Source organism: Diabrotica undecimpunctata, chromosome 7, assembly GCF_040954645.1.
Source record: "Diabrotica undecimpunctata isolate CICGRU chromosome 7, icDiaUnde3, whole genome shotgun sequence".
Taxonomy (NCBI): Eukaryota; Metazoa; Arthropoda; class Insecta; order Coleoptera; family Chrysomelidae; genus Diabrotica; species Diabrotica undecimpunctata.
The window spans coordinates 39,206,105-39,227,686 of record NC_092809.1 but is presented as its reverse complement, the minus strand read 5'-3'; the positions used below and the strand labels follow the sequence as shown (position 1 = coordinate 39,227,686).

General features: G+C 32.3%; 1 protein-coding gene across 1 annotated transcript in view; it reads left to right on the top strand.

Annotated features, from left to right (window-relative positions):
• Positions 1-21,582, top strand: part of Ncc69 (sodium chloride cotransporter 69) — an 85,451-nt gene that overhangs the window by 53,511 nt on the left and 10,358 nt on the right. The window contains exons 4-9 of the mRNA XM_072537134.1: positions 9,087-9,249; positions 10,634-10,729; positions 19,026-19,279; positions 19,351-19,465; positions 19,643-19,782; positions 19,883-20,077. Of these exons, the coding sequence (XP_072393235.1) occupies positions 9,087-9,249; positions 10,634-10,729; positions 19,026-19,279; positions 19,351-19,465; positions 19,643-19,782; positions 19,883-20,077 (963 nt within the window). The remainder of the gene's footprint in view (positions 1-9,086; positions 9,250-10,633; positions 10,730-19,025; positions 19,280-19,350; positions 19,466-19,642; positions 19,783-19,882; positions 20,078-21,582) is intronic.

The window sequence follows — 21,582 nt, the reverse complement described above, 5'->3', positions numbered from 1 at the left end:
TGATACGACGGAAAAGACTAATGACTTTACAGTTAATTGCCACATAAGTATCAATGTAACTATAGCTCACAAAATGGGTTCAATTACATTGCAATTTTTAAATTTTTCGTGATAAAATGAAGTGATTCATTGTTGTTTTGAAAAGGTAAGTTGTTTTTTATTTTTGTATTACTATCATCTGATATTGTAATATCAACAACATTTTTCATAATATATTCTGAAATGCGCTTTCTATTACTGATAACGAACAGAAGTTTTTTTAACTTCTCGTTAATATAATTATGTAGGAATTTTGATTTTTATCTTGTTCTTACTATAGTGCTAAAGCACAAATGTAGTTATAGTCTACCGTATTTTTTCATAGTGGTCATAGTTTTTGATTGTAGTATAGCTTATGTGTTTATAATAACTAGCACATAGAAAATAATAAAATTTTGAACCCTGTGCTTTATGTTTATTATCCTTTATTGTATTGGAACATCTAGAAGTATAGTAATACATTTTAATTGTTGAACAAAAGAGAAAATAAAAACACTTTTTGTGGTGTGCCACTTAACCATACACAAAATCGTACACAAATAGTCAAATGGTAGTAAAAGTTTCTGATATAGGCCGCCAGACGGCAAAGGCATCGCCGCGCTCGATGTCTATACTATGAAATGTTTTTCAGATAGTCTTCGGATCAGATTTTTTCAAAACATTAAATTACATCTTTTTGTCTTTCTTTATTTAGGCTAACCGCTACTGTTTTTTTTCTTCAGCGTTTCTTCTTAAATTACATTAATGTTATATTTACAATTCTTTCTGGAACGAGCTATAATTTTTCTCAAATAACCATTTTGTGTGGTTTAGTCACCTTACGGTTTAGCGTGCTTTGGCTCTTTAAAGTCCCTTTTAATATTAATATCGTTTGAGAAATTTTTCCCAGATGACTAAATAAATTTCTTTAACATACAAGAGAGAGGACGTAGAGTAGGGCATAACGTAACTTAGATGTTGAATGAAAACTGCAAATTGCTGCTTAGATTGACAAATACCACTCCTCATACCTAATATCTTTTGTACCCATCTTTGCTGTGTTGGGCAAGATTTAGTATTGGTGACGTACATGATCTTTCCTGTCTATAGCAACTTTTGTCTTTTAATTTGAGTTTTTCTTCTGTTTTACCTCTTGAGAAGTATTTTGTAAAGCTGACAAAATAAATATATTGACCGATAGCTTTTGTGGTCGTTGGAGTTTTTGCCAGGTTTAAGCAAGGCAACAACTTTGTCTTTGCTTTGTTTATCTGAAGACTTTGGATATCAGTAACTGTTGTATTTTTGGTTCAAATTTTATAATAAGCTTTGTGCTCAGATCTTCAGTCAGTGCCATACTATTCTTCATTATATACGTAGATAGTGGATCCAAGCTCAACATCGTTAAAAGGTTCCTTCAGCTGACTGGTTTTGTCCTCTCTCATTTTAAGTTTTTCTTTGCTTCTTTGCCGGCAGAGATAGCACTTTTACATTTATTATGTGATTTTCAGCGATCAGCTTAATACCAAATACACTATTTTTTGCCTTCTATGTATTTTCTGCACTAGAAATGCGTCACATTTGTGCTAAGCGCATATGTCTGATAAGGTTAAGTAAAGTAAAGTGTGTTTATCTTTAGATATGCCCTTAATATTTATAGACATTATTAGAATAATTGATCCTAAAAAGGACCGATTTGACACAAATCATATTGACCGGGTGATTCTGATTAGCCGATTAATTAATTATTCATTACCCAGGGTACAACTGATTACGGTGGTCTTATTTGTACTCAAATTTTCGTAAAGGCTTTTCTTTTGAACCCCATAAGAAATGGCTAATTAACTTTTCATTAAAAATAATTTTACACACTGTTACTTTTCGACGATATTTCGAATCAGATTTGTATAGTAATAAGTATAGTTAATATGAAGTCTCTTTGTGAAAAGTAAATGAGTTTGTAATATCGGTCACAACTCATATATGAATGATAAGGACATAAACGGTTAAAATAAGTGCACAGAATTTTAACTAAATATATCGGCGCCATTGTTTAGGAGATGGATTTATCCCAGAGATTAAAGGTTAAATGTATATTCCAGGTTCTATCTACGTATTTTCATTACTAAAAAAGTATATTTAAAATAAAGGCCTTAAGATATATTTAGATTCTATGGAAATTAGAATCTATGGAAATTAGCAAATTAAAAAATACAGACATAATTATTCTGAATGACAAAATTGAGACAAACAGTTGCCTCAAGTATTGTTTATATTGTAAAGGTTATCGTCATAGTATAGTCAGAACGCAACAAGGTTCTATTGGCTTTTCTGCTTTTTGTCTCCTCATTCCTATTGAAAACTTAGCCACGTAAATAACGTTTTAAAAATATGTATCAATATTTCTTTAGTGTCTTTCCTAAGATAACTTTTTTTAAGCCTACTTCGTTTGACTACATGTAATGGATTTGATAGTTCCCAACAGATAAGTATTGATTGTAGGTTGGATAGCAGTTGGTTGTACAGGCATGTGTTGATAAATATGATGGGTCGGTAGGTAGTTCCATTATTCCTAAATCTGACCATATGTTACCTCCCCTGTTGATTCGTGGACGTCCTGAGGGCATTTTTTCTCTCGGGGCATTCTCCCAGTTTAACTTGGAAATGCAGTTATTAGAAAGCCTTTGGATGTAGCCAGCGTAACTTTGGCGTTGAGATTTAGTCTCTTGTATGACGTTGCTATCTTTATATATCTGTTAGACCTTGGCATTAGTTCCGGTTCGGTATTGGTTAGTATTCGGACCTTTGTAAGTTGGAAAATAATTCTGATGGCTTTTCTAGTAATCCTGATCTAATTAATACCTAAGTTTTACTTACATTGTTTTGTCAGCGTTCTCGTCACATTTAAGTCAATAGGGATTTTAGGATTTTAGGGATTTGTATTAGACTTCTGGATTTAAAAGTGTTATGTGGGTTATATTTACATCAGTTAGCTACCTGAATATTCCATTTTATTTCTTATGTGACAGCGTTATCTACGATACCTAAAACGCTGCAATCTTTCAAAATTATATGGGTTTATTGTTACGTTATGCCCTACCCTACGTCCTCTCTCTTGTATGTTAAAGAAATTTATTTAGTTTTCTCATTACTTACTATCAGACCGTTTTTTGCTGCTAATAGCATTATTTTGTAGCATTCTAATATTTAATTTATGAATTAAATCCGGATAGCAAATAGATATTTTTCACTTTCTCGGAGAAATAATATTCTAACATACAAAATCCTATTAAATTGCCAAAACCTTTCTTGCATATTATATTTACTTATGAGGGACAGCAGCAACATCAGTACCATAATAAGGCGTATAGTCCTGGACTGGCTAATCGTTGGATAATTGAAAGCATGAGTGTAGCAGTTATATTGTTTTCGGGACTGCTACCTGGTATCGGGGAGCAGAGATATCAGTACCAAGTTAGTGCATATAGGAATTGTTGCTTGAACTTTATTATTATTAAACAGCACTATATTTCCTAGTAAAATCCTCATGACTTTACAGTAAGACAAATTTTCGAACGTTGGTTATGGAAACATCATGTACATACCACCGGATTCCCTAGATCGAAATTCAGCAAAATTCTTTTAATAATGATGCGGGAGTAAAAATATAAATATCTGGGAGCTTACATCAACAAAGAATTAGATTCAGACTAAGAAATCAGGGTACGAATAGAAATGGCAAGGGCAGCGTTCTTAAAATTCAAGCAATTGTTCTGTGACAAAAATCTTAATACTGCGCTGAGACTGAGGTTTGTTGAATGTTACGTCTGGTCTCAACTATTGTACGGAGTAGAAATATGGACGGTAAAAGCGCAAATAGTTAGGAAGCTTCAAGCCTTTGAATTTTAGATATACCGGAGAATGTTGAGAATTAGATGGACTGCCAGGGTCACCAATGAGGAAGTGCTGAGAAGGATGGGTCGAGACAAAAAATTGTTGAGAACAATAAAAGTACGCAGGACTGCATACCTGGAACACATACTAAGGAATATAAAGTCTTCTGCAGACCATCATGCAGGGTAGAGTCGATGGCAAAAAGGAAATAGGTAGAAAGAGGAAGTCATGGCTGCGAAATATTCGTGACTGGACAAAGATGACTGTAGACGAATTATTCCACGTTGCAAAAGACAGAGATACTTTTAGAAATGTGGTCGCCAACCTTCGTTAATGGGGACGGCATAGGAAGAAAAATAATGATACGCTAAACAAAAAAAAAACAGAGATAAAGATAGGCGCCAAGAAACTCTGTGTTATAAAACAGTTGAATAAAATACAGATTCTCGATTCAAATATTCAAAAATTTAATGAAGAGCTTACCAAAATAGAAATAACGTCTATTTAAAATGCAGTTCATTAATGGCTCAAGGTACAAAGCAGTCCTAGCATCTGCTAATGATATTAATCTTATAAGAAACTCTCTCCGCAAACGACATCCTCAACAAAGTGAAGAGAGCACGAAAAATGTTTTACTTAAAATCAACAAAATAAAAACCAAATACAAGCGAATCAACAGAAGAAAGCAATTCAATACAGAGCATAATTCACTTAAGACCTATTTTAATACATGAATGCGAATCATGGACAATGACTAAAACAAATAAGGAAGAACTCCGAATATTTGAAAGAAAAATAATAAGAAAACTTTTTTAACCTCATTATCATATTGCTACAAATCCGTATAGAATAAGAACACATACTAAATAAAGAAAGCTCTTATAAATATATTGTTTAGGAAAATAAATCGCTTAAGGTAGATCGGACACATGCATAGACGCCAAGATGTCAAACTTGGTTAAAAAACGTAAACTAATTTTTGAAACCAAATTCAGTATTTTGCTTTAATCTGTGCCTTCTAAGAATTGCAAGGAAAAACAGACGTTGATAAAACTGTTATTAGAGACATGGGAAATCTAAAAATTGCATTCCACAACATATCTCCTCAACTAAGCAAAAATCCTTAACGAATTGGTTTCTAGTACTCGTACAGAGTATATCGGAATAAAAGGAAAAAGACAGTTAAGCAAGAAGAAAAGTGCAAGCATTTACGTTTTAAGGGTGAAAGGATGTGCGCCCCATTTTTAGCTGACAAGCTTGCGGAGCATACTATTTCTGGTCCTTAGTTTGCCTTTTAGTTTTAAACAAGATTCTGTGATTGACAACGTGCGATATAAACTATCTACAAGGTATTTATAGGAAATTCAGAGTTCAAGGATTTCATCACACTATTGGATGTTCAGTTTTGTGAAAGCGCCTGTGTTGGGAAAATTGAAGGAGCGTTCCTAAGATTTTCGGGGTTTGGCTTAAAATTAAATCGTAGTTCATTTTTATTATATTTAAGGCATCTATTAGATTTTTCTCCACTCCAGCAACAAAAGTTTTTGGTTGTGCAATGTATGGTCTACATGAAAATCCTAGTATCTACTGGTATCTGTTGATCATTTGTGTAAATGTAATACAGTGTAGGTGCCATTACGCTACGCCAAGCGAGACCGTTTGTCTGCGTTCTCCATATTACCATTGAATGATACGAAAAATCTTCTGTTCTGTAGATATACGCGGATAAAACGATGTTTACAGTTTGTCATACAGTATTTGGAGAAATGTCCTCTAATTTAATGTGTCGTAGGCGGCATTTAGATTGACAAATACCACCCCTGATACCTGATATCTTTCGTACCCGTTGTTGCTTTTTGCAACAACGGGTACGTTATTACGTACGTTATAAGTATTACGAATAAAAATAAATAAGCAAGAAGAATATAAGTGAACCATATTTAAAATAAGTGACAGAAAAAAGAATATTATATATACATTTACTTCTAAATTAAAAATAAAATACTCGTATGCCTGATCACGAAAGATACAAAATTTACAAGCGACAAAGTATTTTTTAAAACAACCGAACATATTATATGTAATAATTGTAATAGATATGTTGGCTATAATCAAATTACCATAAAGTCACCGAAATATTTTATCTGAGTAATGATTCACTATTGATTGCTACGTTACGTTATACGATACATTTATAGTTAAAGCGAAATTAGATGTTATGCCTACTTATTATTTTAGTATCTGTTACAAGTTACATACTAAAGTATTATAGTAAGATATTGAATTCCCTACATTTAAAAATTGAAATATTGAAATTAGACAGTAAAAAATTGTAATTTTAAGATTGATTTACAAATTATTATAATTTAAATTTTACTACTTTATGAAACAAATATTGTACATCATAAAACGTAGCAATCGAAACATCGGAACGTACATTTATATAATAAATTTTTCAGTGTCAATGCATTAAAAAATACTAATACATAAAAATTGCCTTTTCCAAGCTTATAACAGACACTAACTTAAGTTTAAAAATAATTAAAGCAAGTAATATAAATTACCACCATAAAATATTTAACTACATTAACCAAGTATTTGTGAAATTTCAGAATGAATAAATTGATTGATATTTAAATAAATTTCAAGTTCCAAAACGTACCTGCTATAAAATTTAAAAATCTACGACTAATCAAATTATTGGCAACATCGGAGGAGTTTAGTTGTGTACGGGGAAGAATACATACGGATCCCAAAAGTGTTTTACCCTATTACGGAGTTCATTTAATCCTACATGTTGGTCGGAGTCTACATAAAGCGCTACCCAGATAATAATATACACGGTGTATATTCTCCTGGAGTTAGTATAATACCGTTTTAGTACGGGGCCCACATTAACCGCTAGATCTATATATATATATATATATATATATATATATAATATAAAACAAAAATTCTTAGAAGCAGAACTTTTCATTGACTAAATTATTATTTGTATTTTCTTAAGTTCAAATAAAAGTCATTATTTAGTGTATAAAATTATTATTATTAATTTATTGGTCATTATTAAAAATTATTTTAATATTAATTTATTATTCGCATTAAAATCGTAACTCTTTTTTCTCAAAATGTACTTCATTATCCACTTTTGCTCCTATTTACAAGAATTCAAATGGAGTCAAATTCGTTTATTGTTCAGAGTAAAATATAATTACTGTTTATTCTTAGAATGTATAACTATTCTTAGAATATTAACAATTATTCGAATTTGCCTCTTCATAAACTGCGTTTAATATATCTACAAGAACCCAAATGGCATTTATTATCCTATATATTGTTTACCCCTTAATCCATCCTACGTAAAACTGCAAACAAAAGATTTTTACTTCTTTTTTCCGAATACTTTTTCTGTCGTACACCCACTTCAACTTTACGCAGACAGGATTTCTCCCACCGGCCATGGTTCGTTCCGGCAGCTGTATAAATATTAAGAAATGTGGCTCGGTCATTTAAATTTCGGTCCAATTTAAATTAAATTACAAACTTGCATAGATATTGGAAGTGGACATTTTGAACATTTACTTTAGACTTATTTTCTTAATATCACATTAATTCGCCTACAGATGCAATATTCGTTATAAAGCAAATTACTGAGAAATCACTAGAGTATAATAGACCAGCATTTCTGTATCTGATTGACATAAAGAAGCGTTTGGCAGAGTAAGACTCAAACATGTAAATTATCTTCAGTGTAATAGAGAAGTTTCCCTAAATATTATAAAAACTATTGAAAACATCTACCAAAACAACAAAATGGAAGTCAGAATAGATGGACAACCTACAGAACCTATAGAAAAAGGCAGCGGAATAAGACAAGGGGATTCATTGAACCCCATGCTCTTCAATTTGATCATGGATGAAATCATCAAAGGCGATAACAAAGGAAAAGAATACAGAATGGGAAACAAAGAAATAACAATACTCTGTTACGCAGACGACGCAATATTGATAGCCCAAGTTGAAGATAGTCTGCAAAGACTGGTCCACACATTTAACATGAGAGCAAAAGAATTTAATATGACAATCTCTTCGCAGAAAACTAAAACAATAGTAGTCAGCAAAGAACCAACCAGATGTAAAATAGAAATTGATGGTATCAGTATTGAACAAGTAATGGAAATAAAATATCTGTGAATTACACTGTCTAGCTATGAAGACCTGGACAAAGAAGTGAGAGATCAAGTACAAAAAGCAAATAGACTGGAAGGATGTCTTAATAACACTATATGGCGAAACAGACACATTAACACTGAGATGAAGTTAAGAATTTATAAACCCAGTGTAAGACCAATAATGACATACGCCTTAGAAACAAGACCCGACACAGCCACAACGCAAAGTCTACTGGAAACGGCAGAGATTACAGTACTGAGAAGAATTCCAGAAAATACCCTGAGAGATCTAAAGAGAAGTGAAGACATTAGAAGAAAATGTAACATAAAGTGTATAAATGAATGGACATAAAATAGAAAAAAAAGAATGGAATAACCACATAAGCAGAATGGAGGAACCCGTGTCGTCAAAATAGCAAGAGATAAGTCACCAATCGGCAGAAGAAGTATCAGACGACCGCGCAAAAGATGGAGTGACAACCTTCCATAAAGGTATTAATCCGCCAATGAACAAGCAGAATTGATTATAAAGAGGAAGAAGAAGGAGAAGAAGACATTAATACATTTATTGCATATTGTTATGGTTTATATTTTTTATTAATTATTTATTAAATAACAATAATTTTGTTATTTATTAAGTTATTTCTACTTACAAAAATTGAAGGTATTCCCGAAATTTGAAGAAAACTAAAAATATTTCTTAAAGTAATTAATTTAGGTACAGGGAATGTTTCTTAAAAATGAAAAAATATCATAAATGACATATTTTGAAAAAATAAAATATTTTATGCAAAAATAATATTATAAAATTTCTATACTGGGAACTTCTATACTATATGGGAATACCCATCCCTTCCACCAATTGTAATTTAATTACATAATTGCAACCTAAGTGTAAATTAGTACAATGTAACTCGACATGACGCTGATAAACCTGAGTATTTGATGCGACAGAAATTATATAAAAAAACCTCACCCATCGATAAATAAAAAAATATTTTTTAGGATCAGCGGGGCTCAACAGGACCACTTAATGGTAAAATAATCGAAACCAAAGGTCAATTAAAGTTTGGTTGGATTCAAGGGGTGCTGATAAGATGCCTGTTAAATATTTGGGGTGTTATGCTGTTTCTTCGGCTGACGTGGGTGGTAGGACAAGCAGGAATTGGTAAGATCAATTAACAATGTATAGTAATTTTTTTCTAATAAGAATTGAAAAATATTACTACTATTAACATAGATTTTATCGGGAATACTATTTTGCACAATACTCGTAAAATAGCATGTAAATCGTTTTAAAACAAAGTTTGTAATGATCCAATATATTTTATTATAGAACTAGGCTCCTTATAGTCATCATTTGAATGATTTGTTTACACTTTCCCAGTTGGCAAGTATCTTATATCTGTAATGATTTCCAGTTTCCATTGGTCCCGGTCATTAAGAAGGTACTCTTTTATTCTTCTCACTATTATATCCTTCTCGACTGAATCCAGCTCTCCAACTGGATCTCGGTCTGCCCTTCTTTTATCTCCATGTTGTCTCCATGATGTCCAGATTAATATTCTTAGTTGGTTTATTCTGATGTCCTTTGTTATTCTATTTTTAATGCCCATAATTTCTTGAATTCTCTCGATTCTTACTCTGTATAATCTTGATTTACCGGTCTCTCTCCTCTAAAATTGCATTTTTTTTTGCTTCTATAGCCTTTATGGCTTTCTCCTCAGTATAGATTCTTTGTTTATTTCCCCCGAAATTATTTATCCCACAGTAAGATGTGCAATTGCCGAATTACTTGTCTTTCATGGTTATTTCTGTGTTTAATCTCTTCATCCAAATTGCCGTCATTGATTATGTGTATGCCTACATATTTATACATTTTACATCATTTATTTGTTGGTGTTGCTCTTCCAAAATTTGATTATGTTGTTCTCCTTATAGACACATGTATTCTGTTTTTTTTTGACATTTACTTCTAAGCGGCATTTCTAATATTCCTGAATCAGTTTGCGTGTTACATATTCTAGATCTTCGTAGTCCTGAACCAAGACTTTTTGGTTGTCTGCAAAACATAGTGTATACAATGTGGTGTCGTTTAGAAATATTTTTATACACGACTACATTTCCTTTTCCACATCTTCAGCGCTTGATCTAAGTAGATCTTAAACAAAGTCGGGGACAGACACACAGACAACATCCTTGTTAGAGTCCTTTGTCTAACACAAACCCTTTGGAAATCTCTTGGCATATTTTTAATTTGCTCGTGTTGTTTTTATAGAGTTCTTGCGAGAGAAAGAGTTCTTCTTGACTCAAAACGAAATTGATAATTTAATTTTTAGCATGCCAAGCCGGTGTCGTGCTGTACCAGGCATTATAACGGTATATCACTTTTTAAAATCCAATCTAAATTGATGTTAATATGAGAAAAAAACTTTGTGTTCCTTAGACATTTTTAAAGTGTTTATTTTTTAACACTTTATATATTTTTATTGCTGGCTTGACTTCAAAAATAAGTACAAATTCTAACTTCTTTATTATTTGGCCTTTTCCAGGACAGTCCATTGTACTAATATTGACTACAACTGTAGTAACGTCAATAACGGCGCTTTCAATGTCAGCTATAAGTACAAATGGCGTTATAAAAGGAGGTAAGTACTTAAGCAATTAATTTTTAGTCACATGTCTCAGATTTTTACAATTAACATTAAAACTTATAACCTAAGGTCCCACTGCAGGATCACTACGTTCATAACGTTCATAAGATGTCTTCTATCATGATTTAAAAAAATGTAATTATCAAGTTTTAAACGAATATTTAGCCTCAATTCCTTGGAACAAGGTATTAGATAAATCAGATATAAATTGCTACTTAGAAAATTTTTACCATATTTTATATGATGCCATCAATATGTTTGTTCCTATCAAACGGTTTAAATCAATAAACTTTCCAGTTTGGTTTTCGCGAGAATTAATTGAAGTCATACAGAAAAAAATAGCTTACAGGAATTTTAAAGCATCAGGCAACTCATATGAGGAATTTTCGGTGTTAAGGGAAAGATGTAAATCATTACAAGCAGTATGTTATAAGAACTATTTAGAGAATATTCAAGCAAATCTTTCAAGTGATCCCCACTCTTTTTGGAGGTACGTTAGTACTACACGTGGGTCTAGTGCTTATCCTAATGTAATGTCTAATAAAGGTGGGGATGTAATAGCTCAGAATGGTGATGAAATAGTCAATCTTTTTGCCAGTTATTTTTCAGGTACATAATGATAGTGAGTATAATTTACCTAATTGTAAATTGGACTATAGTGTGGATTTTCAGATTCTGAAGTTTAGTCTGACCGATGTTTTCGAGGGGATTATGAGTTTAAATATTTAAACTACATATTCTTCAGGGCCTGATGGTATACCTGCATCACTTATTAAGAACTGTATTTTTTCCCTTTGTAAACTTTACAACAAATTTTCAATTTATCATTGTCATCATCTGTATTTCCACAATATTGGAAAAATAGTTTTCTTACACCTATCTATAAATCTGGCAATCGCGAGTGTGTTAACAATTATAGAGGTATAACTATTCAATCAATCCCGAAACTACTTGATAAATTGATATCGATAAATCTAACCTAGGCTTGCAGAAACATAGTTATTGATGAACAACATGGATTTTCTAACTGGAAGTCAACAGTAACAAACCTTGTCAATTACTAACAATACTTGTTGGGTGCATTTGAGAATAAAATTCAGGTCGACAGCGTTTGCACTGATTTCTCAAAGGCCTTTGACCAGGTTAATCATAATCTTTTGGTCCACAAACTTCATGCATCTGGCTTTGGCTTTCCCATTGTTAATTGGATTAAAAGTTTTCTGATGGGACGTACACAGCAAGTTCGTATTAACAATTATATTTCAAAAGAATTCCATTGTTATTCTGGTGTACCACAATTATCTCATTGTGGTCCCTTGTTTTTTAACTTGTTCATTAACGATATTGGTAAGGCTATCAAAAACTCACACTTCCTGCTATTTGCTGTTGATCTTAAGTTATTTCGTTGTATACATAATAAATCGGATGGAGATCTCCTGCAAGATGATGTAAATAATATATGTTTATGGTCAAAACAAAATGGTTTAAGTTTAAATCCAACTAAATGTTCTTGTATTTCATTTGGTCGTATAAATAATCTAATAGCTAATAGATATGTTCTTAATGATGTACTCTTGGATTCAGTTACTGAGATAAGAGATTTGGGTGTATTATAGGATTGTACATTGACATTTAGAAGCCATTTTCTTAAAATTAAGGAAACAGGATTTCGTAATCTTGGTTTTATTTATCGTAACAGTCATGATCTCTCACCTATTGTATTCAAATTATTGTATTGCTCTCTTGTTCACTCAGGTCTTGAATACTGCTCTGTTGTTTGGTCCCCATTTTATCAAGTATACATTGATGGATTAGAGAGCGTTCAGAGGAAATTTCTAAGATCTTTAGCTTTTAAAGCACATATTAATATAAAAAATACTAAAAATTATTTCATAGATTATTTTATAATAATGTCTCAATTTAACATTGCTACATTGAAGAACCGCAGGTTGAGAGCTGATATGTTATTTTTGTTTAAAATTCTAAACAACGTTATTAACTGTCCTTCGTTATTAGCCAATGTACACTTAAACACAATACATAGAACTCGACACACTGGTTGGTGTGAAAAAGGCAAAAAAGTGCACAAGGCAATTGGTTGTCAGTGAAAAAGTGGCCGCAAATATTTTTAATTCAATTAATATTAATTAATTTTTGCCAAAAATGTTATTTCATTCATTTATTTTTTAAATAAAATATGCTGCTCATGACGTATATGCGCGTTTTTATATCAAATTCAAGCTTTTTTTTATTATGATGATATAAGTTTGCCTGAGGAAAAATGGTATAAAATTAGGGTTGCTAGCTGGTAAAAACGCGAGGTATCAAAGATAAAATCACGCGAGGTGTCAAAAGACAGCTAGCGCACAACGCTACTGGTTTGAAGTATAATAATATACATAATTATCTAACTCTATGGCGCCGCTCATTTATAGCTATTCATAGCCTATTTAAAGATTAGTTTCCATTGCTGGCCATGAATTTCCCATATATATTTAATCTTTTTGTTTCTTAAATCTTACGCTAGGCCTACCCGTCTTTGTCCTCCTATCCGATCTTTGGTTATATATGAAACAAACAATGTGATTTTATAAACGTTTTCATTTGACAAATTCGTTTTTTAGAAAATTTTAGAAAATCATATATACTTACTGTATTTCACGAATTTGCGACTGTTTTGGATTATCGCTAGACACTCGACAGCCAATGGCCCACTCTACTGCAGAACATAAAAAGTATGAAAGTAAATTGCTCTAGTAATGAAAATATGAAACAAGTAGGTACATAATTTCTAAATTGAAAAAAATCGTTTTATAATCTTTTTTTGTAGAATTAATAAGAAGTTATTTACAGTATAATTTTGAAATAATTTATGTGTCCTGCACTTTTTACGCGGAAATGTTTAAAACACTAAAGACAATTTCATGGTAACTAACAAAGTTATGAAAATATTTAGATTTTTTAAATATTTCACCTAATACAAAATAGTCGCAAATTCGTGAAATGTACTACTACAGTTATATCGTTTCTTGAAAGTCATTAGCATGGCCATTCCTCCCCACATTTTCATAATTTTGAATATTCAAATGTTTGTTTAAAATATTTAAACGTTCTCTAATAAATATTTCTACTATTGTAGCTTTGCTTTCAAGAAGTCGACACAAAGTATAAAAATAAATATTAAACGAACAATATAAAATAAATGATAAATCAGATATTAATTGCTAATACTTGGAAAACGTAAATAAAAACTTATTGTCCTATTATTTTAAAAATGAATACTTACGTAGTTTTTAGTTAAATTATTAGCAACACGTTTTATTGCCCTAGACCTTGAAAATTGTGGATCACACTATTATAGTTGTTTATAGCATGTAAATATTGATTTCTCTATACAGTATGATGCAAATGTATGGAATAAATTCATTATTTCAGAAACAGACGACTTTTAAAAAGCATCTTAAAACACGTCAAGTTTAATTTTTGAATGACCATCAACTGACATATATGTGTGGACATATATGTGTGTAATATACTGACATATTACGTCATCAGTGTCGGCGTAATGACGTAACTGACGATTTTTTTAAATACAAACCGAGGTCATGCGACAGCTCATTTTAAAGGTCTCCTTATCGTCTTTTCAACGATGTAATTACTTGTATATTTATTTCTACAGGGTTCCCCAAACTTATGAACTTTGTAAAGTAACATGGAGTTACAATAAATATTCATTCACTGAACTAAAATACACTAAGGAACGCCACTGGGATTAAAACAAAATAGTGTTTTTTGCAGGTTCCGAAAAAACAATACATTGATAATAAACAATGCTACATATAATCTGAAATTAATTATTGTAGTAAGTATTCCAAGTAATTTTTCAAAAATATTTAAATTAATATTGTCATTGACTCGTCTTTGTTTGTCAATGATCTGTGAATCTGTCAAATAATACACGTCAAATTTTTACTCTTCGAGTTTTTTGCCGACATTAATAACAGGATTTACAAAAATGAAACTAACAGAAACAGAACGAATCGAGATTTTAATCATGATTGGTTATGGAGATAGAGCGAGGACTCGAGCAGATACCCCAATCGTGAACCAATTACTCAATCAACAGTAAGTAAAATTGAAAAAAAATTTAGAGAAACGGGCCATGTTAAAGATCTTCCCAGAAGTGGTAGAAAATTAATATCCGAGGCCAAGAAACTGGACGTTGTACTGGCGTTTCAAGAAAATCACCATACCAGTTCGAGGCAGGTTGCACTAGATAAGAATGTCTACCAATCAACTGTTGTAAAAGTGCTAAAAAAGGAGAAGTGGCATTCATAGTACATCTGGTCTAGGAGCCATTAAAAGATGACTTTTTTGAAGAAAAATCAAATTCTGCGAAACCATCATGGAAAAATGTAACAGAGATCAGGGTTTCATACAAAAGGTACTTTTTTCTGATAAAAAGTGTTTTATGCTGAAGAGTCACGTAAATCGCCAGACATATCGATACTAGGCAAGTGAAAATCCACATTGGATGAAAGAGTATAGTACACAATATCCCGAGAAGGTGAATGTTTTGTTCCGGCATTATAAACAATCAAATTGTATGGCCATATTTTTTTAAGGAAAACTTAACTGCTTCTCGTTATCTAGAATTTCTTCAGGATTATCTGTTGCCACAGCTGAATCAGCTATTTCCAAATAGAAATAATTTGTGGTACCAACATGACGGGGCTCCCCCACACTACGGCATTGAGGTATGGATAGGTAGAAGGGGGCCCATCGAATGGCCACCAATGTCTCCAGATTTCCTCCGTTAGACTTTTTTGTGAGGATATTTAAGCAGAGTGTATCAAAATCGACCGAATAATGTAGAAGGGTTGAAGGAGCGCATCGGAACGGAAATTGCACAAATAGCATCTGAAGTCATCGAAAACTTTAGGAAATAATTTATTGCCCATCTTTCACATTATATTATTGCTGAAGGTCGTCAATGTGAACAGTTGTTGTAATTTAATTGTACTTAAGTAAACATTTATTGTAAGTTAATTGTATTAATAAACCAACAAGGCGATAAGGAGAACTTTCAAATGAGCTGTCGCGTGACCTCGGTTTGTATTTAAAAAAAATCGTCGATTACGTCATTACGCCGACACTGATGACGTAATGTCCAACACATATAGCAGTTGGTGGCCATTTAAAAATTAAAACTGACGTGTTTTAAGATTTTTTTTAAAAGTCGTCTGTTTCTGAAAGAATGAATTTATTCCATACATTTGCATCATACTGTATATCCTTATCAGCCATATTCTTTTTAATAACGTATGGCCTAAAGGTTTTTGCACAAAATATTTATCGGATGTTTTTTTCATAAATTTATTTCAACACTGACTAGTTATCATAAAATTATAACTCAATACTTATAACTAAACTATACTCTCGAATTATGTGGAGACATTCTGCTCTACCAGACGCCAATTTGTTTGAATGTTTCCATGAGGTTCTGGAAGGAACTTAGATCAATTTCTATGAGAATGCCAGCTCCTACATTCCTACAGTTCGGATGTAGAAAACTTTTTCGAATACGGACTTATGCTCCCTGTTGGCAATCTAATTTCATCGGCATACTGACATATAATTTAATATTTTCAAGTATAGTTCAATCCATGTAAACTTAACCACTGTTTGGTTTTGAGGTTATTTTGCAATAATGACTACAAAGTTCATTGAAGATGGACTGATTAATCCGAAAAAGTTTTGAACTTAATTCTTTTTCAATTTTAAAGTGTTTTACTTCAATGTTCGAATTTTTAACTATGTGGTATACAGCCAACTTTGGGAATTATCGACCGTACCGTACGACCAAATGTACTTTAGCCACTAGTCGTAGTTTGTTTTTGTGCAAGTTACAAACTTAACGCATTATGGTTTATGCAAAAGCGTCGTAAAGGTACGCCTATAAGTGGCCCGGTTTTAAAAGAAAAGGCTGAGATACTACATGGTAAGTTTGATAATGGAGAAAAAATTTATGCGAGCGATGGCTGGTTGGCACGCTGGAAAAAACGTCACGGTGTTCATTTTTTAAGCGTGTGCGGTGAAAAATTGTCAGCTGATCCAACTGCAGCAAACGAATGGAAAAATAAATTACAAGAATTAATTAAAAAGGAAGAATTACTGCCCGAACAAGTCTACAATATAGATGAGACTGGACTAAACTTTAAGCGATTGCATGTAAAAACATTTGCTGCCAGTAATGAGAAGAAATCAGCTGCTGGATTCAAAATGAACAAAGAGAGAATTACTATCGCTGTTTGTAATGCTTCTGGAACTCATAAGGTCCCCCTGCTCGTAATCGGAAAGGCTAAGAAACCTCGAGCATTCAAAAACGTTAACGTTTCTTCACTCCCAGTATGCTATAAAAATCAAAGATCGGCCTGGATGGACGAGTAGGTGTTTAAAGATTGGTTTTTCAATGAATTTTGTCCTAGTATAGCAAAATATTTAACAAGCTTAAAGTTACCAGTCGAGGCTATTTTGGTGTTGGATAATGCACCAACACATCCTGAAAACATTCAGAGTGAAAAGGAGCCTCGAATTAAATGTATTTTTCTTCCACCAAATGTAACAAGTATCATCCAACCAATGGATCAAGAAGTGATCGAATGTCTTAAGAGGCGCTATAGGAAAAAACTACTTTCAGAAATTTTGGCTAAAATTGAGTTAGATAACAAAGCCTACTCGATGCTTTGAAAGACGCTGATTAAAGACGTTATTGTGATCGTGTCTAAAGCTTTTAATTAAATACAAAGTTCAACATTCGTAAAATCTTGGAGAAAAGCATGGTCTAACATAGAGAAAGTGATTGAATCCAGTTCTAATCCTGATGAAACCCCTTTGGAAGAGCCAGATGATATTGCACCTTTGATGAATGACCTGTAAAAACTCTGTAAAAATGATATTCAACTGCAGGATTATGAAGAATGGATTGTTAGAGCTGATGATGACTTGACCAATGCCAATTTGACAGATGAAGAAATCGTACAGGCAGTTATGCACGAAGATCAAGCAGACGAAGAGGTTGAAGATGAAGACGGCAATACTGTTAGTCATGCTGATGCCAGAAACGCTCTACCACTTACATTGTTTCACTTTACATTGAGCAACAAAATATGCCAACAGCGGCAGATGTAATGTTCATTAAAAAGTAGCATGACTACTCATTCAAGGAAACAATGGAACATAAAAAACAAAAGAAAATCAGACTTTTTTTAGTACATTTTACATTCATAATTATGTGCATACATACACATGTATGTACTTATATACATATATGTACATTTTTGATTATCCGACCTTTGGCCAGGTCCCGTCATTAAGAGGGCGTCCACTGTATATATATATATATATATATATATATATATATATATATATATATATATATATATATATATATATATATATATATATATTATGATTTGCAAATTTGGACATTTAATATGACTTAGGCTTAATTTTGCAAAAACAAATAAATTTATTTTAATTAAAATTTGATCTCAGGGCTCCTTTTATCGTTAATTATAATAAGTGGCTTCAAAGTATTCTTTAAGCAGTTGCATTTGAGGAAAGGATGGACAAAAGGAAAATAAATTAAACGAAATAATTTTGTGATACTTAACTATTAAATAATTTATTAAAAAAGAATAAAAAAAATTATTAAAGTCAGACAATTTTACAATTAATCAAAGTCATATATCATATGCGCTAATCCGTATAATTAAACTTACAAATTCATTAAAATTCCTATACACATTATCAATAATTATTTGGACTTGTATTCAAATAAAAGATCTCCTCTCTGTTTTCTTTTTTAAATTAAATCAAGACAAAAATTTTCTTTCAAGAAATATTACTTCTTTTATTTTTTTATATCTGAATTAAAAGATTATATTTATTGTGAAATGAAATCACTGAATAAAATATTAAAAAAAAAAAATTATGATCTAGTTATGATCGTGGTTGAAAGTCTTTTTTGATTATATGGCAAACTAACCTTTTATTTTCAAGAATTCTCTACTGGCTCTTTTCCTTCCTTTTCTTCTTACGACTGTGATCTGCCCACCTTTTGCTCGTACTCTCAGTTGCTCTACACACGCCTGCTATCTCCTCTGCTTATCAAGATTCCGGCAAAATTTCGAAAGTCATTCCTAGTCTTGATGCGTATTACTATTACTAAACATATTTGCACCTATACTCCACCTAATAAGTAACATTGTTTATCTACAATTTTAAGGTGGAACGTACTATATGATATCCCGAAGCCTGGGACCAGAATTCGGCGGCTCGATCGGGCTAATTTTTTCATTGGCCAATGCCGTTGCCTGCGCTATGTATGTAGTGGGTTTCTGTGAATCCCTGCAAGATCTTTTGGAAGTATACCACTTAAAAATCATAGATGGCGACGTACACGACATCAGGATCATTGGAAGCGTCACTATTGTGGTTTTAACAATAATAGTGGTGTTCGGGATGGAGTGGGAAGCAAAAGTAAGTTGGGAAAATAAAAAACCATGTATTATTTTCTTATTAGTATACAAGTTAATAAGAATCTATTTTAGGCACAATTTGGACTGTTGGTGATCCTGGTGGTTGCCATTGTAGATTATTTTGTTGGTTCCTTTATTGGTCCAAGATCGCTCGAAGCTAGAGCGAAGGGTTATGTCGGCTATAATGGTAAGTTAAAGAAAAAAGGAAACTAAAAATTATAAGTATTACCAATAATTTGCTTCTGGAAATTTTCATGTATTGAGACACTATCTAGGGCCTGGTGCCCTGTGTAAGAATTTAGTTGCAACATTTTCCTCTTCTCTGTAATACAAAATTATCGTTCACTAATTGTTTAAATTTTAGCTACCCTAGCATACCACAATTTGTTTTCTGACTATAGACTGTCTGAAGGTGTTTCACACAATTTCTTCAGCGTTTTTGCTATATTTTTCCCCGCTGCCACTGGAATTTTAGCAGGAGCTAATATATCTGGTGATCTAAAGGTAAATTTATAAGTAATACGCCAAATATACAATATTGGTGATATATAAAATGTAATTTAGCCGACTAATATTATTTTTATTAATTATTTGATGTTTTTAGGATCCTTCCTCGTCTATTCCCAAAGGAACTCTCTTGGCTATATTAATAACATCTATAACTTATATCATAATGGCGATAATAGCTGGTTGCACTGTTCTGAGAGACGCCACTGGCAACATAACCGACTATGCAAATGGCAGTTGGCCTATATGCCATCCTGGTGAATGCAAATATGGTTTACAGAATAATTTTCAAGTAAATATTAAACTGAAAGCAAATTTTGTACTAATACTCCAGTCGTCGCTGGAGACAAAAATGACAGTGAACCCTAAAAATCATAAGAGCAAGCTAAATTTTGCTGAGAATGTCAATTTTAAGATCACAAAAAGATGCAAAAGGTTTTGCATAGGTACGTTTTTTGAAACTACACAGCTTCAGCTACAAATTCGAACCCAACGTTTGGGCGTTTTTTAAGCATATTTCAAATGCCTCATAATTGTTACCAAAAGTTAAAATCAAGTTTTATGTTATAGGTTTTGAAAATTAGGCTCTAGCAATGGAAATTCCACAGCGACCGGTCAATGGAAGTGATAAATTTTAATGATCTCATGAGAATCGTAAAAAATGGCAAAAATAGCACGTTTATTTATTTAACAGCTTTATAAAAACTTACTTCATTGTGGCAAAAAAAGCAAAAATTGCATACGAAAGCTCTCTCGCCTTTAAAACGCATCTTGATTTTTAATAGGACAATCTGAAAAGATATCGGATTTTTACCGTTGAGTTGATACAAATTAAAGTTAAAAAGTTGATTTGGCGAGCGTAACTGACATTCCAAATCGCCGGTCGCTTCAACCGTTGTTTCTGAGAGAACCGTTCATTCTACTTAAAAAATGCTAATAAAATTTTTTTTTTAATTATTTCAGGTACATTTCTTGTTTAAAACATTTGTTTACGCCGCGCAGGGCGTACAGATTCTTGGTAAATCTGTACGGCCTCAAATCATTCTTAGCAAAATTAAGCTTGTTCCTCTTGTTTTTAGAGATCAAATATCTGACGATTAGACTATAAACACAAATAAAAAGCAAAATCATAAAAATGTTGTATTGCCTTGTCTTCTATAAATATCAGACAAAGATAAAAAATTAGAATGTTTAAGGCCTTCTTTGCTACTTGTTTTTAATATTGAATTGCGCTGAGGTGTAAACTCTCATAGATTCAATGTACAAATGTATAGAACCTTTTTAGGTGTAGTGCGCGAGCGTATGCGAGAAACTTTATTGAATCGTACATGTAAACGATGATCTAGTACAAGAAGAACCTTATGGCTTAAAAATCTTAAGTAGTGTACTGGAATGATAACTACTCAGTTCAGATCAGCACTCAACGAGATTATCTGGACCAAAATGACAGCGAACGTCCATAGAGGATAAGCACTGAAACAGGCTTTATAGTTTGTACTTTCAGATTCTAGTCATCATCCTCTTTATTTGTTCTGTCATACGTCACGATCTGACTATTAATACCGATATACAAGTAGCCTTTTATCATGATGTCTTTGTTTTTATCTATCATTACAGTCCCAGCTCTCTTCTCCGCCCTCATTTAATAGGTCACGTGTCATATTCAGATCAATAATAGTAGCTTAAGAACTTTTGGTATTATACAACAATTATTTTTTGCTACCTTGCTGGACTCTCCACACATCTTAAACGTGTCTATATGTAATAATGGTTAAGCTTTGTGAGCTTAAGATCCTT